The sequence below is a fragment of the Chroicocephalus ridibundus genome, chromosome 13 (assembly GCF_963924245.1).
Source record: "Chroicocephalus ridibundus chromosome 13, bChrRid1.1, whole genome shotgun sequence".
NCBI classification, from domain to species: Eukaryota; Metazoa; Chordata; class Aves; order Charadriiformes; family Laridae; genus Chroicocephalus; species Chroicocephalus ridibundus.
Genome location: NC_086296.1, coordinates 11,365,314 through 11,384,060, shown reverse-complemented (window position 1 = coordinate 11,384,060; position 18,747 = coordinate 11,365,314). Strand labels below are relative to the sequence as shown.

The 18,747-nt window shown below is 38.4% G+C and overlaps 1 protein-coding gene across 2 annotated transcripts; it reads left to right on the top strand.

Annotated features, from left to right (window-relative positions):
- The first annotated feature begins 919 nt into the window (after positions 1 to 919).
- UPB1 (beta-ureidopropionase 1) lies at positions 920 to 18,681 on the top strand. Of its 2 annotated transcripts, none has more exons than XM_063350579.1 (10): positions 920 to 1,131; positions 1,840 to 2,011; positions 3,531 to 3,639; positions 4,330 to 4,424; positions 5,710 to 5,871; positions 9,937 to 10,106; positions 13,554 to 13,635; positions 14,466 to 14,508; positions 15,655 to 15,809; positions 18,424 to 18,681. In XM_063350579.1, the coding sequence occupies exons 1-10, from the start codon at positions 1,031 to 1,033 to the stop codon at positions 18,505 to 18,507; spliced, it is 1,173 nt and encodes a 390-aa protein (XP_063206649.1). In that variant the 5' UTR covers positions 920 to 1,030; the 3' UTR covers positions 18,508 to 18,681. The 2 variants fall into 2 exon arrangements, with proteins under 2 accessions (XP_063206649.1, XP_063206650.1); XM_063350580.1 differs by having other exon boundaries at positions 922 to 1,131; positions 3,552 to 3,639.
- The last annotated feature ends 66 nt before the right edge of the window (positions 18,682 to 18,747 follow it).

Below are 18,747 nucleotides of genomic sequence, written 5' to 3'. Positions count from 1 at the left end.
TTTAATTTAGCCTGAAAGGCTTAATATTTAACTCAAAATACCTAACAACCGCGAATGCGAAGTGCTGAATGTTGTTACATCCTCCGCAAGATACATAAAGCAGTGCTTAAACTCGGTGTGATATATTTAGCCATGTGTAGCCATCCCTGGACTTAGTGCTTCATCTGAATGAGAAAACTAGTTACCACGTTGTGAATTTCAGTAGCATTTTGAAGCGGAAGGTGCAGCCAATAGTTCAGTGTGAATAACCGGTTTAAACTGGGGTGTCCACTTCGTACCCGCAGAAGAAAATATCCTTTATTTAGACGCACATTTTTGGTCCCAGATAAAGGTCTTAATTTGTTCAATCCTTTGTCTGGCATGAACTTTGGCTTTGGGACGCATTTCCAATTATATTGGGCCTCAAATCCATGTTGAAGACAAAATTATTGCTTATTATTGGCTCCTGTTCAAAGTCTTATTGCAACTAAAAGGCACAATGAAAACCATTGTCATTTTATGACACCTTTCCTATTTCTAAGCCCTTTTGTTGAATGGTATCTTTACAAAAATACTCCTAAGGATGTTCTGCTTTTAGATAAGTTATTTCTGAGGCTGAGGAGTTGGTCCAGAAGTGGCAAATAGGTGGGAAAGGTCACATCATCCATGCGTCTTTTAACCCTTAGGGATATCTCAGGGTTAGCAACCAGGCCACAGGGTGCACATCCCCCACCAGCCCTGCGACAACGGAACGGGACCGGCCCCACTACTGCTGTGCGCCCAGACCCGTCCGTGCCCCCTCCCGGGCCGCGCTGTGCACCCAGACCCCTCCGTGCCACGGCGGGGACCCTCCGCGGCGCCCGCCGAAACCCCTCTGAGGCGAAAGGGGCGTGTGCCGGCGGGGGCCGCCCAGGGGTAAAGTTCACGGGGGAAGGAGGGGCGCGCGCTTGCCCAACGGTCAGCGCGTGCCCAACGGTCAGCGCGTGCCCAACCGTCGGCTCGCTTCGCCTCGTCCCGTCCCGTCCCGTCCCGTCCCGTCCGGCGCCGCGCTATGGCGGGAGGCCTGGAGTCGGTGGAGTCGTGCTTGGAGCAGCACATCCCGCCCGAGGACCTGGCCGAGGTGAAGCGGATCCTTTACGGGGGCGAGGCAAGGTGCGCTGCTAGGACGGGCTGGCCTCCCTCTGCCGTCTGTCTCCCTCCTCCCTCCCCCTCGGGCTCCGCGGGGATGCCCAGCCCGGGAGTTGAGGGGGAAGGAGTCGGTTTGAGGCCGGGTGAGCAGGACACAGGGCTGGGCTGAAAAAAAAGAAGGGTAGGTCTTGTGGTGCTGCGGGCGAGGTCAGGCCGTGGTGAGGTAGCCGGGGTAGTTTGGAGGTAATCCAAGTCTGGGGAGCAGGGCAGTAGAGAGGTCGTTTGAGAAGGTGGCTGACACTGGAACGAAAGACCTGAGGGGGATAATTTTGAGGGGGGGCTTGGGAAGGTTGTGGCTTCGGGGTCAGGGAGCTGGAAAAGTGGGGATCTAACATGAGGAAAAATACGTTGGAAGGAAAGCGTTTTATAATATGGGGGTTACATTTGAAAGTTTGTACATATGTGCTCCTTGATTTCCATAGCAAGGTAATAGTGGCTGGAAATCACAATTATAGAGGATGATGCTGGGAGTTCACTGCCATGGAGGAGAGCAGCGAGCTTTGCACGTGACCAGGGTACTGTCAGACTGTTCCCTTGTCTGATAGTTGCATATGGGAGCTTGGGTGTCTCGGCAGGGGTAGGCAGTATTTGTGATCATTTTGATCCACTGCATGCAGAGCAGAAAAGGAGAATGTCTCATGTTGAAATGTCATTGTTTCTTGTTCAATCCAGAAAACTTAATTTGCCACCTGCTGCTCTATCAGCAGCTCAGGAAAGAGATTTTGAGCTACAGGGCTATGGATTTGAAGCTGCTCCAGAGCAATTGAGGAGGCCGCGTATTGTTCGAGTAGGACTGGTACAAAATAAAATTCCACTTCCCACAGACACAGCTGTGGCAGTCCAGGTACACACACTGGGATCTGGGCCGTTTGTCTGTAACTCCTCTTCTACTGGATTGGGAGATAACACGCCTTAGTTGTTGATGTTAGAAACTCCAGCATGAAATCTCTGGTGATTGTCTGGCAATATAGGACCCATCACTAGCTTAATATAGTATACTGTGAGAAATTCGAATGACACATTCGGTTTTATTGTTTCTCAGAAACATCTCTTGTATTTACCTAGTGAATTGACCAACCTGATTGCAGTTTTTCCAAAGCTAAATATTTAGTCACTGTTTTTGTACATGAAAATCCTTTGCCTCTAAAATGTAACAGAGAATCATTTACCCAAAATCAAAAGAGATGGCAACCCATGGGAACCACAGGTGCAGTTCTCGTTTTAATTGAGAAATGTTCCATTACGGAAAAATCCATTAGAGTAAACACAGATTAATAAAGTTGTGTTCATTATTCTTTGTACAGCAGTAAACCAAATCTTATTACAAGGTAACCATCATATCCTGGCATCTTGGACACAAAAGCACTGAGGTGACATATAGAAGTAGCCTCCTAAAAGTAGCTTGAAAAAAGTGAAAGAAAAGACCACATTTATAAAATCTCCTGGACAAGTAGTTTTGTACAGTGACAGGACAGAACATTTCTGAGGTAATTTGTTTTGGAAAGATACCTGTCACAGATGCAAGTAATTAATTCCCTATATGGATCAAGTTTGTGGATTCCTTGTAGCATCTGTTAAAAAGACTAGCAGTTACATTAATGATTTTACCTTATAAATGACTAGTTAACTATTTCTGTAAATCAGTGTACAGTTGTTGAGTTTGTAGGTGACTGTTGACTTGTCTTGCATCCCTTTTTTTTTTCTTATTGACACCTGAAAGTATCAATGCAAAGTGCTACACCTATGCTTATCTTTAAGTAGAATACTTAAGAAAAAAGTACTTTGAAACAATGTTTTTTGACTAAGTAATAAATGCTTTGATGTTTTTTCTTGGTAATAATCCAATTAGCTCTTTGGACAGAGAGATTTAGAAAATAGTTTGGAGTTAATAACATCTATAGAGTGTCCAAGATCCACACATGTGAGCAGGATTCAGAGATGACCAGGAGATAGACGGTCCTTGCCTCATATTTTAAGATTCAGAGTATCTGACTTTGAATTCACATTTACTTAGCATTGTTCTTTAGGATGTTTATGATGAGCAGCAAAATTATAAGTTTTGCTGATTCTGTTAAGAATTTTAGCTGTTTTCAAGTCAGTCAGCAATGAGTTGCCATATATTTAAGTGTTGTAACCATGAAATAAGAATTCCGTTGGATTGCTTTCTCTATTTTCAGCATCTGAATGCTTTTAAAAATCCATCTCTCTTTCTGTTATCAGTGCTCAGGAATGATAACTCCTTGAGTTATTCCCCCTGAAAGCAGTGGGACTAAGTATAGAATGAGATAAATATAATGTGAACAAGCTTGTAAAACCAGGCTATTAATATACACGGGAGTTGAACATACAGCTTTTTTTTATAGCATGACACTTCTCGCAATCAGGTGGCTGCACTGCACAAACGAATTGAGGAGATTGTGGAAGTAGCTGCAATATGTGGGGTCAACATAGTTTGTTTCCAGGAGGCTTGGAGTGAGTATTTTCTGTGATTCCTTCTAGGTTGTCAGAGGTCAAGTTCCTTCTATTTTAACAAGTATCCTGTACTAGAAGTATGTCTTCTAAGTAAACAGCAGAGATATTCCAAGATACAACAGCTGACTTTACTGATTTGCTTTCTAAAGGAAAAAACAGTCTTAGTTAGCAGAACTGTGTGGAAGATGTATATGAAGTCCGTTATATTGAAGACTGGTGTACGCTGCAACAGCGATATTTGTATGTGTGGCCCTTGTTTGTGTCATCCTTCCTTCATTTTTTTTTCTTCTAAAACTTAGGATTTTTTCTAGACAGATATGAAAATTTAAAAAATCTAATTAAAATGGAGTCTTTAAGGCTTAAGAGAGGGAAAAAACAAAATGAAGGCCCGAGTTGTGAAAACAGGTTATTCACAGAAAGTGTATGCTAGTGACTGGGGTGTATTTTGTATTTTTACCTCTGGTAAGACTTCATGAAGTGCATTCTTTCTCTTCTACTTTGCTCCGCATGGGTGCAAAACTCCTTGCCCTTGCTAAAAATAGTTTTAAATAGCTTTTGCCTTTAAACAAGGAAAATAATTGAATCATTCTTAAGTGTTTAATTTTTTTATCTGTATTCATGCATACAGTGTGCATTTCTTGAGTGACATGAACACTTTTGTAAATTTTGTCTTGCATTGGTGTTTTCTAGCCATGCCCTTTGCTTTTTGTACAAGAGAGAAGCTTCCTTGGACTGAATTTGCTGAGTCAGCAGAGGATGGGCCAACAACAAAATTCTGTCAAGAGGTAAAAAAACAGTCAAGCAAAAAAACCTCACATCCAGCCTCAGCCCATAACTGCCACTGATTCGCATGGATTTCTTTATGAACCCATCTCGTACCACTGAGAAAACTGAAATAATCAAAATAAATTTTCACCTTACTTGACAAATATTATGATACTGAGTGAAGTATAAATGGACAACAACTGTGCTCAATATTTATTTTTTAAACAATTTTGCATTTGTAGACTTCCTTGTATCACGGAAGGCATATGAAACTGCCCATTTAACTGTTCCTGAATTTTACAAGAGAGGAACAATTCTTCATACAAATATTTTTTTAATTTCCATTTAGAAGTTGTTTCTTGCTTATTAAACAATGCTTGTATGAAGGTGTGAGTAGAACAGCTAGCCTTTTCTGAACAGAGAACACTTTCACATTTTTTGCATCTCCCTGTGAAATGACACAAAATGTAGGGGGCTTTTTATGGACCCAAGGAGATTTGTTATTGTCTGACTCTTATTTTTATGGAGATTGTTGATTGCAAAGGTGACAGAGTTTTTTGGGTTTTTTTTCTGACAAATTTTTTTTAATAAGAAATTTAAATTATTTCTTTTTACAAGTGATCGAAACAACAAAACACTGTTTTGATGTCAGATTTGCCTAGATATGCACTGACCTATTAAGCTTTTGTAGACAGCATAATATCTTTAGTCTGATCTAGGGTAGGTGTGTGTTGCTTCTCACTGTGGAATTAATGACACTATGGAAGTTTGGAGAAATAAAAGAAAGAGAAGTGATTTGAAGGAAAAGGCAATGTGCTAGTAAACTGGTAGCCAGAAGTTGCTATATTTTTCACGTGTATGTTATTTAACATTTATAGTTAACATGTAATGCTATTTTACCTTTTTTCTCCCCCCCAGGTTTGGCATGGTGTCTTTTATTCTGGTATACTACTTATGTGCTATACCAGAATGAAAGAATGGGATGAGATCTATCTCCTCTTCTGCCTCTGAATAGATAGAGGTGGGCTTTGTAGCTTGACTGTTGCTGTTAGGATGCTTTTTTCCTGTTGTTACCTTGCGTTTCTTGTTGAAGGATGCAGGTGGAAAGCTCTCTGCAATGTATCCATCTTTGATGAAGAAACTGTGGTGATGTGGGCATGCCAGTGTGGGTTAAGCACTAACCGTTGATAACAGGCAGAGTAATGTACCAGATGAAAACTTTTTAAAATTCTTCTTTATGACCAAAAAATGAAAATAATTACCGCAGGGTTGTGTATAATAAAATAATTGTGTTCATTTGTATAGCTGGCAAAGAAATACAACATGGTTGTGGTATCTCCAATCCTGGAGCGAGATGACATACATGGGGGAACTCTGTGGAATGCTGCAGTGGTCATTTCTAATTCTGGAGCTGTCCTTGGCAAAAGTAGGAAAAATCACATTCCAAGAGTTGGAGATTTCAATGAGGTAAGATGCAGTGTTGTGATTATCAAGCTAGTCTTACTTTGCAGCTCTTGTTCGTAACAGCATGTGTTGTATCAGCGTCACATTGGCAGGAAATATAATGTATTTCTAGAAAATGTGATTCTTTAAGTGTCAAATCAGTTTTTCTCACGTGAAATTATAGTAAGTTAATTTATCAAGAATAGAGATTGATGACTCTTAAAGGACAAATAACATTGAGTCTTTGTCATGTACTCTTCCTTGGCCTGAGGGAAACTACAAAAGTATTGAGGATCTCTAAAAGAAAATTCACTAAGTCACGGCTTTGTTACATTAGTTGTGCGTTATTGGCTTAGTTTTTGCATGTGTGCATGTTGAACTTATTTTAATTTGGAAGGCAATTGTTTCATGGGTCATGTGTGAGCATTATTTATGGTCTTGATCTCTGTTTCTCTGTGAGGTTGTCTTGGAAATCACAGTTCTTTTGCTGATGTTTCTTTGAGCAGAATCCCTTAATTCATAACGTTTCTAACTGAATAGCTGGTTTATGGCATCTTCTATTTACTTATCACATTACTTCCACTGAAGCCCCCAGCAGTTTTCAGACTGTCCTCCAGAATCAGCTTCAGAAACTGAACTGGTAGCAAAGGCCACATCAGAAGAAAACTGGTAGATCTGAAATGTGTTTATCCATCCATAGAATTGTCACAAGCAGAAAGATCAGGATTAAAAATTAACCTAAGTCTAAAAATACATTGTCTTACCTAACTAAATCTCTCCTTGTCAGCTAAAGTGGGTAATTAACAGAGGCATTTCTTCTGAGCACTGGGGGCTATATAGCTGCAGTTGCTTTTGTTCCCAGTCCAAATGCTCCAGTCGCTAAACTGAGGCCTCAGAATCCAAACTGGTTTTTTATTAATTTTAAAATCTTTTTTATATCTTGAAACTTCGTGTTCAAAAACCTCTGGAAGTTTTGAGCTGGGCTCTCAGGCCTGATCGGGCTGATTTGTGTTTCTTCAGAGGGGGCTGTTAATAGATTTCTACACAATGGATTTCTGGCACAGGCCTGTCAGCCACCAGTGTTGACTTCTGAAATCTTTAGTAATTATTTTGATATTTAGTAATTATTTTGATATTTAATGTTGTTGTATTGGATCTGTCTTTTAGCTAGTGAAACAGTAACTAACAAACCCATATAAAATACAAGCACTAATAAAAATGAGTTTTGGTTACTTTCCACATTCTTGATTTGTTCCTTGTGTAATCAAACAAAAAATAAATTCCTGTTGCTTGTGCTAAAATATGATGTCTTTCAGTTTTCCAGACACTATTTTCTGGATCAGCAACAGATTACGAGAAACTCCTTGTTTCCAGCTATGAAACTGTAATGAAAGGCATCTGAAAAAAAGAAAATATTTTTACTTTTCAATGTGAAGTATAAATAGAGTTTCGTTATGAGTTTTGCATGATTCCTAAAAGGAGTTAGTTCTTATCCTAAATGCCAGGATTACCACAGAACAATCTCTTTATACCTTACAGGTATACTATAATGATTTGACATTCCTTGTCTTATCTACCTCATTATAGAGGTAGTATAGAAGCAAGTAGAGTTTACCCAAAACTGTGCTGTCTTTTTAGCTGATTTTGTTAGCAAAGCATTAAGTCCATTCTTCCAAGATGAGCAATTTTGATAGAAGTATTTTAGAAACCACCAAGACTTCAGGGAAAGATTATGCTCATCTCTGTTACTCTAATGTTGTTTTCTTTATCAACAGTTCACCCCCAAAGGAAGGGTGGAATTTGAAATTATTTTTTGTGGGTTTTCTCTGTAGAGCAGATAGGGAAAGGAGCCTTGTTGAAATCATGCTTGTTGAATCGGTGAGAACTAAATGGAGAGGCGAAGGAGATTGGTCTATAACCTATTCAGCCGTGTGTGTGAGGGCATATAAATAAACAAAAATCAATCCTTCTTGAGACATCACAGTTGGTTGCTGTGGAGATGATTGTGACCTCTGGTAAGGAATAAAGAACTAAGAACTGATGAATTCCCTGAAGCAACAGCATTTTTGTTTTTCTTCTCCTACTGTAATAAAAGAAAGCTGAGAATAGAAGAAAAAATGGAAATACAGTCAATCAGTGGAATTGTTTTGAAAAAGGATTGTGTGAGTGCCCACCATGTGGTATGTTTTCTACAGACATGAAAGGAGGTAAAAATCAGTGCCCAAGGGACTGTTCAAATTCATGAGACCTTGATAATAAATAAGAAACATGAGATATTAGATATACTGGGCATACTGAACCTCTAGTCTTTCTTGGTTTCAGAAGATGATCTTCCTGTGTCTATCATGCCATGCTCCAACACTTTGATGCGGCCCTAGTTTGTTCTCCAGCTGAAACTGCTTGCTTTAGGCCTGATGTGGTTCTGCTTCCTTCAAGACCAACAGCAGTGGTTGTTAAAATGGACAGGTAGTTTCAATGAAAAGGGAATTGTTTTACAAGGCAACTTTCTTATATGATAAGAGGCACGCCCCATTGTGTCAGGCTGGTGGATTATGTACCTTGCTTTTTTGTCTCTCAGATCATCACAAAAAGGTACTATTAGGAACAAGTCTGGCCACTCTGCAACTTCTGTACTCCCGTGATATCCACAGACATTGTATTAGGGATGTTGGATGGTATGTTACTGTCTGTTTCATTTCTTATCTGTGGTTCTTTTATCAATGACTTTGTCTAATCCCTTCTGAACCTCGTGATAATACCTGCTTTCACAAAGAAGCTTTTTCAGAAGTGCACTGCTGCAAGAAAAAAGTTACTTTGCCTGAAAACAGGTACAGGAGTGTAATTTCAGTCAATGCACACTACTGCCACTGCTTTGGGTTTTCTGTATGTCATTCGTCTTATCCACTGCCTTTGTGATTTTGTAAATCTCGTTTGTAATATCTCCCTCAGCCTTCTGTCTGCACATTGAAGAGCCTTTTTAGTTGCTCCTCCCAAGGGAGCTGCCTCATCCCTTTTGTCATTTCAGTTGCCTTTGCGTATTCCATGTCTAGTATATCCTTATTGAGATGCGGACACTAGAATTGCCCAGAGTACTCAAGCCACGGGCACACAGAATTCTTATAAACCAGCAAATCGATGTTTTCTGTTATGTTTCAATACCCTTCCTGTTGATGCCTGAGATTTTCTTGGGGTTTTGATTACTACTGAGCACTCAGCAGGCAACCGTCAGTGACTCCACACATATGTTTTTCTTTTCTTGTATCTGGGAAGAACTGTTTCTGCACATTTCATTTAGAATATCTCCTTAAATGTTTTTCTTGATAGCTGTTAACAATGCTCTATGCTTCTCTTTACTAGTGCCTTTTACAGGAACCAATGCGTTTTTAAGTGTTTAGAAATGTTTGATATGATAAGGTGAAAGTTCACAGCATATGGTAAATGGGATCTTCTAAGCCAACAGTTGGCTCCAGTTTCTTTAAGGAGTGTTCTCTAGATCTACCCTGTGATTTTCCTGGTGGTAGTTTCAAACCTTCTGTTTGTTTGGAGCAGTAGGCATATAAGAAGTTCAAATAATCAATCTTAGCTATACACTAACACTTCCTTATAACATTCATAAAATTACTGCATGTCATTACAGGTGAATGTAAAGGAATTCCGTGTTCTTTAAACAGTGTTCATCATCTGTTTAATCAGAATCAAAGGACCATGATGACTTAGGAAAATTTTCTTATGTGGGGAAAGTACTAAGAGAGGTCCCTAAAGTTTGTCAATTTGTGGATGCCTCTTAAGCTTCTGTAGAAGTTTCTAGCATTAATAGAGGTGTTTGTGTCAAAGTCAGACAATGCTTAAGTGTAACATGAGTGAAGGGAAACAGAAAGGGGCTTGAATTTGATTTCAGCAGCCTAAGAGCCACTTTTTGCTATATACCTATTACAGTGCAGCTATGTACTAAATGAAAGGTGTCCTCGCTTATGGTCTAACAAATTGAAGGTGATAATCAGAAATTGGGAAGTGTCAAAGCAATGTGGGAGGTATTTCTTTTCACTTTTTTAAGAAGTCTACATTTGTGGTTTTTTGTTTCACTTGTAGTCTACTTACTATATGGAAGGAAATACAGGACACCCAGTGTTTCAGACACAGTTTGGAGCAATTGCTGTGAATATATGCTATGGGCGCCATCACCCTCTGAACTGGCTAATGTTTAGTATGAACGGAGCAGAGATCATCTTCAACCCTTCAGCCACTATTGGAACGCTCAGGTAAAATGCAAACTAATTTAGGCTGTTGCACGCTTTCTGGATTAACTGAAAAACTGAGCCCCTCGCTGGGGCTTCAGGGGCATCTTGCTGAGGTCTTGGAAACTGAGGTACCACCTCCTTGTTTTGCCTTCATGAAGGAGTCTGCATTTTTTGCCATCTGGAGTTCTGGGCTACCAGTCTGCTCATAATCACTAATTCTCTTCCAGAACTTCAGTTGTACATCTGCAGGTCTTTTGTCTCTGAGACAGAGTTAACCAGCATCCAGCTGATGTTCTGAAAACTAACGAGAATTTATTTAGATTATCTATGTAATATTTTTGCTTTATCGTAGGCAGTAGTAATTTACGTTCAGGCTTAGCTTGCCAGCTTGCATCGTCCACCTAGGAGCCAGTAAGTATGGTATCGAATTGCAGTTTCAGAGCCAGGCTGAGAAACCCTTTTCTCACAAACATTTTTTTTTTTCTAAACTGTTGGCAATTTTGTGATTATCAGGGCTCTTGAACCAGACTGAACCAGTGTAAACTGTTTCCCTTGAGATTAATCTTCTGCAGATTGACATTAATTGCACTCTACTGACTTGATTTCCTGAAAGAAAAAAGAAAACCAGCTCAGTGAGCTAAGAAAATATATTTCTTAGCTAGCTCATAATGATTAATTTGTGGATTAGATCTTGAATATTCTTTGCCTTTACACTATCAGCATCGGTCACATTTTAATATAATTACCTTTGAATGTGTCATGCTTCTAAAGCATTGTCTGACACAGGCTGTGTATTGCTTGGGATACTATAATGTGATGCAAAACAACTGCATTTCTTTGGGGCCAGTGAGGGAGCTTTCTTTAGGTAGAAACCTTGTAGAAATGGTTTCAGTGGTTTACACCGTTCCTCTTGACAAAATCACCACACCTTCCATTCATTCTCATTGTATTCTGTTCTTTGCTGTACTACTCGATACTTTTACATTCCAAATTAGACTATTTGTAAATTGAAGTGTGGGATTCCAGAACATGTCTACACATCAGCTTAACACATGGTGGAACAACTGTGCTGTTTCTTTTTGGTTTCTTTTTGGGTGTTTTTTTCCTGCTAACAAGACTCTGAAAAGTAATTTATTGTTATATGATGTTTACATACGTATGACTGAAGAAGTGATGGTAGTTTATGCCTAATTATTAATATTTGTAACCCTTTTCAGCATAAGTGGCTGGCTTTGTACAGGGCGAGGGGAGGGAAGTTTGGCTTTGCAGAGTTCTTTGGAACAAAAACATTTCCATTGTGAGTTAAAAAAACGTACTTTGGGCTAGCTGAACTGTCTTTGACTTTCCAACTCCAAAGATAAGTTTTAGGAAGCTAACGGGAGCATGTTTAATTGTTACTGATGATATCATAATACAAGTATAATATCGAGTAGCAGACAAAAAAAGAAGACATACTGATCTCTTATAATACTAAAAATTCTTTCTCATTTCTCTTCTCTCTCCCTTCAGCTGGGCTTGTGTGTGTGGGCTAATTGCAGATAACTTTCATTTTTATTTCTTTAAACCTAGAGGAAGAGATTTTTCCAGTGTCAGTTTTGTAAACCTTAGTGTATGAAATGTTCAGGCAATATAGACTTGCTAACTGGGTATACAAGATGATAGAAGGGTTAGAAATGTAATAGGAATATCTTTTTTAACATTTTCCATTTCTTCAGGATTCATCCAATCCCCTCTCTTTACCTGTTTAATGTAAATTTGGAGTTTCTCTGTCTCTGTAACAAGGTCCAAGAGTGTTTGTCCAGTTTTTGCTGCTGACCAGCTAGAAAATTCTGAGGACAAATGGGCATTCAAAATAGGGTAGAAATTATGAAAAACAGATTAGAGGCATAAAATTTTCATACCCACAGCCAATTCAGATGCAGAGAACCATGAGTTTACAAACCTGGAGTGTAGAACTGTAGGTTAGATGTAGTATTCTGTCATTCAAACTGCCTTTAATAGTTTTTGGTATAAAAGATAATTTAGGTTGAGTAATGTTGGAAAATGTCCTTTGAAAAAGAGCTGAATGAATATGCAGTGCTTTTGGGGCATTTATGTCACTGCTAGAATAATATTTGTGATGTTTGTCCACTTATAGTCCATTAACAGGAGAGCAAACAGAAATTACCCTGTTGTCATATAGCACTTCATTGGTACTCTGGGTGCTTCAGGCTCTCCTAATTATTGGCTTTCACTCGATTGTTTTTAAGCATATAATTTTTATTGCAGGAAGAGGACTCTTGAGGCCTAAGTAAAAACTGTCTCTGGGGTCGTTTCTTGGCTATAGCCTTTTTTCCCTGTCTGTCTTCTGTGAAATTGTAATTTGCTGGAGCTTTTCAATAAAATCCCTTTTTCTTAGAAGAGTTGGCTGCCAGACTCAAAGCAATTGAGAAAAGAGGCAATAAACCAAGTCCTTTCAGTCAGTCCAGCGACCATCTCTTAAGATTCTTGAGCCTGACTGGGAGATTAATGAGTCAGATGCTTGCAACCTTGTCTTGGTACTCAGGATCTGGCAGGTACATGCTGTCACAGGAGTGTACAAATTGTATCACCTTTGTTTTGGAGCTCTCAGTACTTCCAGGCCTCCTATTAACTAGTCTGATCCTTGTGTATCAAACCATCTAATAAAAAGAAGACTGTTTCAGTTTGAAACATCAGTCAGAATTGAAATCTCCTTTGGAAAAGAGGTAGAGGCTTGTAAAAGAGATGGAGTTTTTTATTTCTCAGTTCTTGGTTTTATGTAAATTTAGTGACTGGTTTAGTAGAGAATTACTGAGAAGTTATTGGGATGCTTTTGTTAAACATGCTTTCTTTTTCATCAGCCCACCATGGGAAAATGACTTACTGGAAAGTGCTATGAAAACTGTGGTTGAAATAACAGAAATAGGAAATTTTCGTGGAAATTGATTTTTTTTTTTCTTTTCCTTTCATTTTTTTTATTATTCCCGTAATTAATTTTTTTTCATTCACTTCTGCAAAAGCCACTCCTCGACCATTTGGGGGAAAAAGGAGGCAACTCATATGAATCTCTTACAGTTTTGCTGCAGAATGATATTTGGTATATTGAAAACTAATGGAATGGGAAAGCACATGTGTAAATCTTTTATGTAATTTGCAGAGTAGAGCTTTGTATGCTTTAATTGCTTTGAAAATCTTGAGATGTGTTTTTTTTTTTTTTTTTTTTTTTTTTGCCATGGCAAAGCCATATTTGTTGTCAGATAGAATTGTTTATACCTGTATTTGAGCAGAAAATAATTGTAGTGCTTGGCTGTATCTGTGGGGAGATTTTGACTGTAAGAGCAAGATCACTCTTAGCACCTAACTTTGGCTTCTTTTACAGAAAATGTACAGTCTGAGACAGTCATAATCTAAATTTAGCTCTGAAATAGACAAGTAGTGAATACCTGCCGCCTCTTTTGTGTATTCCAGCGAGTCACTGTGGCCAATTGAAGCAAGAAATGCTGCCATAGCTAATCACTGCTTCACATGTCCCATCAACAGGGTAGGAACGGTATGTATCTTCACTTTGCTATTTCTTTTCATAAGTTTAACATACGTTAATTCAAGCTAACGAACTGAATAGCACTAGAGTGCATAGATTCCTCCACTGTATAACTACGGTATTAGTGTTTATAATGTGATTTGAAGATGGATAGTGATAAAGAGATTGAGAGCTGCCTTGTTGCTGGCAGCCTACTTTTTCATTGCAGCTGCTTCCTGTTCTTGACTTGCTCTCTTTGTAATAGGCACCCACCCTTTTGCTAATTCTCCTAGTTTCTATGGTGAAATCAGTATTCTTTTAGCCAAAATGACTGAAAGTAATATATAACTTCAGGTCAGTGGTACAGAATTGGTTGCTGTTGTACAGATACTAGCTCTTTCTGGACACTGAAATTCTATAATGAAAATTTATTTTGCACAAAATAGGTCATTCTTGCTTTCAGATTAGTCCAAACACCCTACTTTATAAGGTTCTGTGCAAAACTCTGGACTTGTTCTTGCAGTTATGTGAATACATTTGCCTTCTTTTGCAGTCCACTCAGATGTGTTTGGTTAAATGTCTCCTCTTTTGCCTTTTCTTCAGACTTGTGAAACTGACACGAGGCATGTTCCCCAAAGCGTATGAACAACAGGCAGTGATAGAAAAAGATCCTGTTTTCTAGCCTATCCATCACAGAAACTAGGCCCCTCTGATGGCTCCCTCTAGACAGTGCTGATAGTATGCCAGAAAAATTCTTAATAGATTTATATAAACTTCCATACTAAATATGGTAGACTAGCAAGGATTTCTTGAGTGAAATGGAATTATACTGCCACCTATGGATTCCTCTTATTTCACAGGAATACTACAAGAATGCCTTTACTTCCGGAGATGGTGGAGAAGGTATGTTCAGAAATCACATTCAGTGGTTGCTAATAATTGTCAACTAGAAAGTCTGAAGAAACAATAGCTCTCCTGCAAGTGTCTGTCCCATGCCAGCAATGGTGGTTAGTGACTGCCTTACTTAAGTCTGCTATTTTGTAAGCTGGAGAGAAGCAGCGCTTCCTATTAAAGGTAGTGGTACCACAGTATGTGGTCACCAGAAATTCATACCTAAGGTTTCGATATGCTTTCAGAGGACTAAGAGTTTTTGAGTCAATGCAGTGTTGTAGGACCGGAAGACAGAAATCCCACAAATTAGCCTGTGTTTTCAGTGTGTGCATGATATTTTATATGTAGTTTTAAGATTAAGATTCAGGCCCTAAGCTGAATTCCCGGCCAAGTCATTTTGCCCTGTTTCACAGATTTGCTGGAAATAAAAAATGCTTAAAGAAGAGCATTCTCAAAGACAACTATGAGATTTGCTTGTATGTACTTCACTTGTGTGTTGAAACGCTGTAATTTGTCCTCTGATAACCATCAGAATTTCTGGCTTAATCTGGAGTCAGCCTGAGCCTTTTTTTTTTTTTAGCTAGTTTTGGAATTAAGTGTTTGTAGCAGCTGCATCAAAAAGGTCAGTGGTATCCATTGCTTAGTAGTACAACAGATGTGGCTGATTATTGGCACAACTTGGAGTTGTGCAATATGAAGTAAGATATTTTTTTCTGTGCCTCAAATCCCAGTGTTTTCACTTCTGACTTTGTATTGAAAATTGAATGGGTGCATCTCTGTCAGCTGTTTTGGAAATGTGTGATTTGACAATTAGAATTAATTTAAATGCTAAATAAAAAACAATGAAAGCAAAGCTTTTACTTCAGTTCAGAGACTTAATAATGGGAAAGCATAATAATACATTATTTAAAAAGCAATGCAGTGAGTTTTTTCCTGTTAATTCAATATATTTGAAACCTGTAATGTGCATAAAAGTAACTACAGGTTGAAACTGCAGTTACCTTAGGATTGTGCTGTGACTCTTCAGGGTGATATCTTGCTTAAGGCACAGTGAGTGAGCAACCACAAGAAATTGAGCCAGGTTTTATGGGACACTGCATGTTAAGTTGTATACTTATTTGTAGATGGCATTACATGCTTTTTAAAAATTTCTTTAAGCACACCATGATTTGGGCCATTTTTATGGCTCGAGTTACGTAGCTGCACCAGACGGCAGTAGGACCCCAGGACTCTCTCGCACTCGGGATGGACTTCTGGTGGTAGAGATGGATCTAAATCTTTGCAGGCAAGTCAGTGACAAATGGAATTTTAAGGTAAGCCTCCTTGTAAGGAAACAAACCTACATATGATATTAGAACAAACAAGCTTTCATAATGATCATATAATCTTACAATGGTTAAAAAAGGCAGCCTTTTTTTTTTTTTTAACAGTCCAAAGCTTAAATTGTTGAACTAATTTAACAGGATGTTCTGGAGGCCAAAGGCATAAATGGATTCAGAAAAGAATAGCCAAAATCAGGGAAACTAGGCTAATAGCTTTTAAATTAAGAACTTAGCCTTTGGTCCTTAAGTGCAGATTGCCAGGAGCTCCAAGAACTGCTAGGAGAAGTGTGTGTGGTTTCTTTGTGCGAGGTATGTAGGCATTTGACACTGAGCTGAGATGGGCCTTTGATCTGACCTAATATCGTAGTTCTTTATATTCTTATAGGCCTTACTTGTCAGTTTTGGTGAAAGTTAGTGAAAACCCCAAACAACAAGAATCCTTAAGCTTCTGAGAACTTTCTGTGTGCAAACTTCTTGCAGTGTGAACTCCCTAAATTTGTGGACGTGCTGAAGCCACAGAGGGAGAACTGTGCACGTTCATCTATGAAGCATCTTAACCCGCTTTTGAATTAATCTAAATCAGATTAAGAGGACTGCAAGCGTCTCCACACGGCTTTAGCAAACTTATTTATTACTATTTTTTTGCGGTCTGAGATAAATCTGATTTGGATCATCTGTTATGAGATTGTAATTTTGATTTAATTTGTACAACAGCAGTGCTGGTTTAAGAAATTGCCACCTCAGCACTGCAGTTTGCTAACCCTTCAGTTGTGCCAGTACCAGGTATATGGTGTGCTGTATTGTATACAGTTTTAGTAGACCAGATTTTTTCTATTTTTTATTCTTTTAAACAAACTACCCTCTAGTTTCTTCTTTTAATCTGATCCTAACAAAGTAGACCAGAACTCCTGGCCAGCAACCATCACAATATATGTAGATTCTTCAGTGATAAACTAGTATTTAAAATAAGCAAATATTTGCAAGGAGTGTCAATTTTTGCACATAATGTTATTGTAAGCATTTATTTTAAAGAGCTGGTTTATTTGGAACCACCTTGTGCATTACAATATAGTGCAATATATAATGTGTTTTGATTTCAATTTGATGTAAAAATACAAATTTTCTGTGGATTTGAAATGCTGAATAAACTTCTTAGTTGAAACATATTCATTTCTTAGCTACAGCTGAATTTTGGTAATGCTGCCAATCCATACATATGGACTAAAGACAAAAAGTAATTTCAGGTCATCTGGACAGAATTGCACTTGTTATTTTACAAATGCGTTTGGTACATATATGGTTGTTGACATGGTGGAATTAAAGTGTGCTGAGAGATTCCCAATTTTTTTAAGTCAGGCAGGCATTTAGTTTTGCTTTGCCACTGAAATCAGAGGCCCTTATTGCAGAGTGTGTCAGGAAGCACGTGGAGCATTGCTTATAACAGTTTAGGAGGGGTATCTGAACAAAAGCAATTGTATTGATTAGGAAAAACAAACAGTAAAAGCAAAACGCTGACCTCTAGCTGTTTTGTATAGAATTGCTTATTTTTTGTTGTCTTCAAGTCTTGTGCTTTCAGCACCTTAGCTTTACATTGGTGGTGTGGATTGCCATTGTTGGTCATTTGGCACATAAGGCACAGCTGTGGCTTTTGTTTATACGACAGGGGATATCTGTTTCCTTTTCCTCTCATTTGTGGCCAAGACAGAGGTAGCTTTTGATATGAGGGGAATGAGGAAGTATGAAGTCATCATTTTATCCACTGCAGAAAACCCTTGATAGCAAGCAGGAACCTATTTAACCTGCTCTGGTATCTGCAATTTGCATTCATTGATGCCTGAAAGGGATGTTAAGTAGAAAGTGTTTGCTAAACTTACAGCAGCAAAATATTTAAATTGTCCTCACTTCACTGTGGCAAGAAGGAAGTAGTTTGCCCCTCTCAGAGCCAATGTTGAAGGCTGTGCACTTCAGAAGACGATAGTGCACTAAGAGAAGTGCTATATTCCAGCCTCCAGCTACTGTATGACCCAAAGCAATGATAGTATTTTGTGTCATTAATGCATAAAGTAAGAACAACCCAAATACCGTCAGTGACACATATGCATACTTATTGCTGGCAGCAAGGTTCATCAGTTGTCAAGGCCACATTATGAAGACATAATTACAGATACACTCCTTTGTCTTCATTTACATAACTGACTTAAATGAGAGTATTGTTGATGGATAAGAAAGTGAGTCCACCTTTCACATTCAACTTTCAGCTATCTAGGATAACCAAAATAGCCTTAAGTAATTAGTCAGCAGAAGTGACTGTCAGTGAAGGAGAGCTGCAAAGCAGGAAGGTGTTAATTTTGAAGTTTTACTTTTTAGATCTACTCTTTTTTCGGTAGAAGTACAGTTTTAGGCAACACAATATGAGTTATTTTATAAAAGTATATCAGTTTGTGCTAAGGCACTGGAGGTCTTGCATTTTGAGTCAATTATGATTTTACTTTTGGGGCAATTAAATAATATATCATCATAAAAAAAATGGTGGATATAAATATTTTCTACTGACATACTTTCATAGCTCACTAAAAGAACTGAAGCTTTTATTTTTCTTTTCCAGATGACTGGTAGATATGAAATGTATGCAGAGAAGCTCACTGAAGCAGTCCAGCCTTATTTTATCCCCAATATAATCAAAGAGTAAGAGAGAGCATCTCATTACAGTCAAATGTTACGTAACAAATTAAAAGGTACTGTTGGATGATAGCTTTACTGTGGATCGCAAGTTGTTATTTTAATGTTGTCACTTTAATTTCCTGTAACCGGCATCTAAATAATAGGTTTTAAAACTGTGCTAAGTAAAATAATTGAAAAATGGCTTCTTGGTTGTGGGTTTTTTTTTTGTCATTTACACTAATGAGTCCAAACTTTTGTTCCTTAGTAG

Excerpts from the sequence above, each read along its gene's own strand:
- UPB1 (XM_063350579.1), top strand. The coding sequence starts at position 1,031 with ATGGCGGGAGGCCTGGAGTCGGTGGAGTCGTGCTTGGAGCAGCACATC. Across the intron at positions 2,012-3,530 it reads ACACAGCTGTGGCAGTCCAG|CATGACACTTCTCGCAATCA; the intron begins GTACACACACTG and ends TTTTTTTTATAG. Across the intron at positions 15,810-18,423 it reads GTGACAAATGGAATTTTAAG|ATGACTGGTAGATATGAAAT; the intron begins GTAAGCCTCCTT and ends TTTCTTTTCCAG.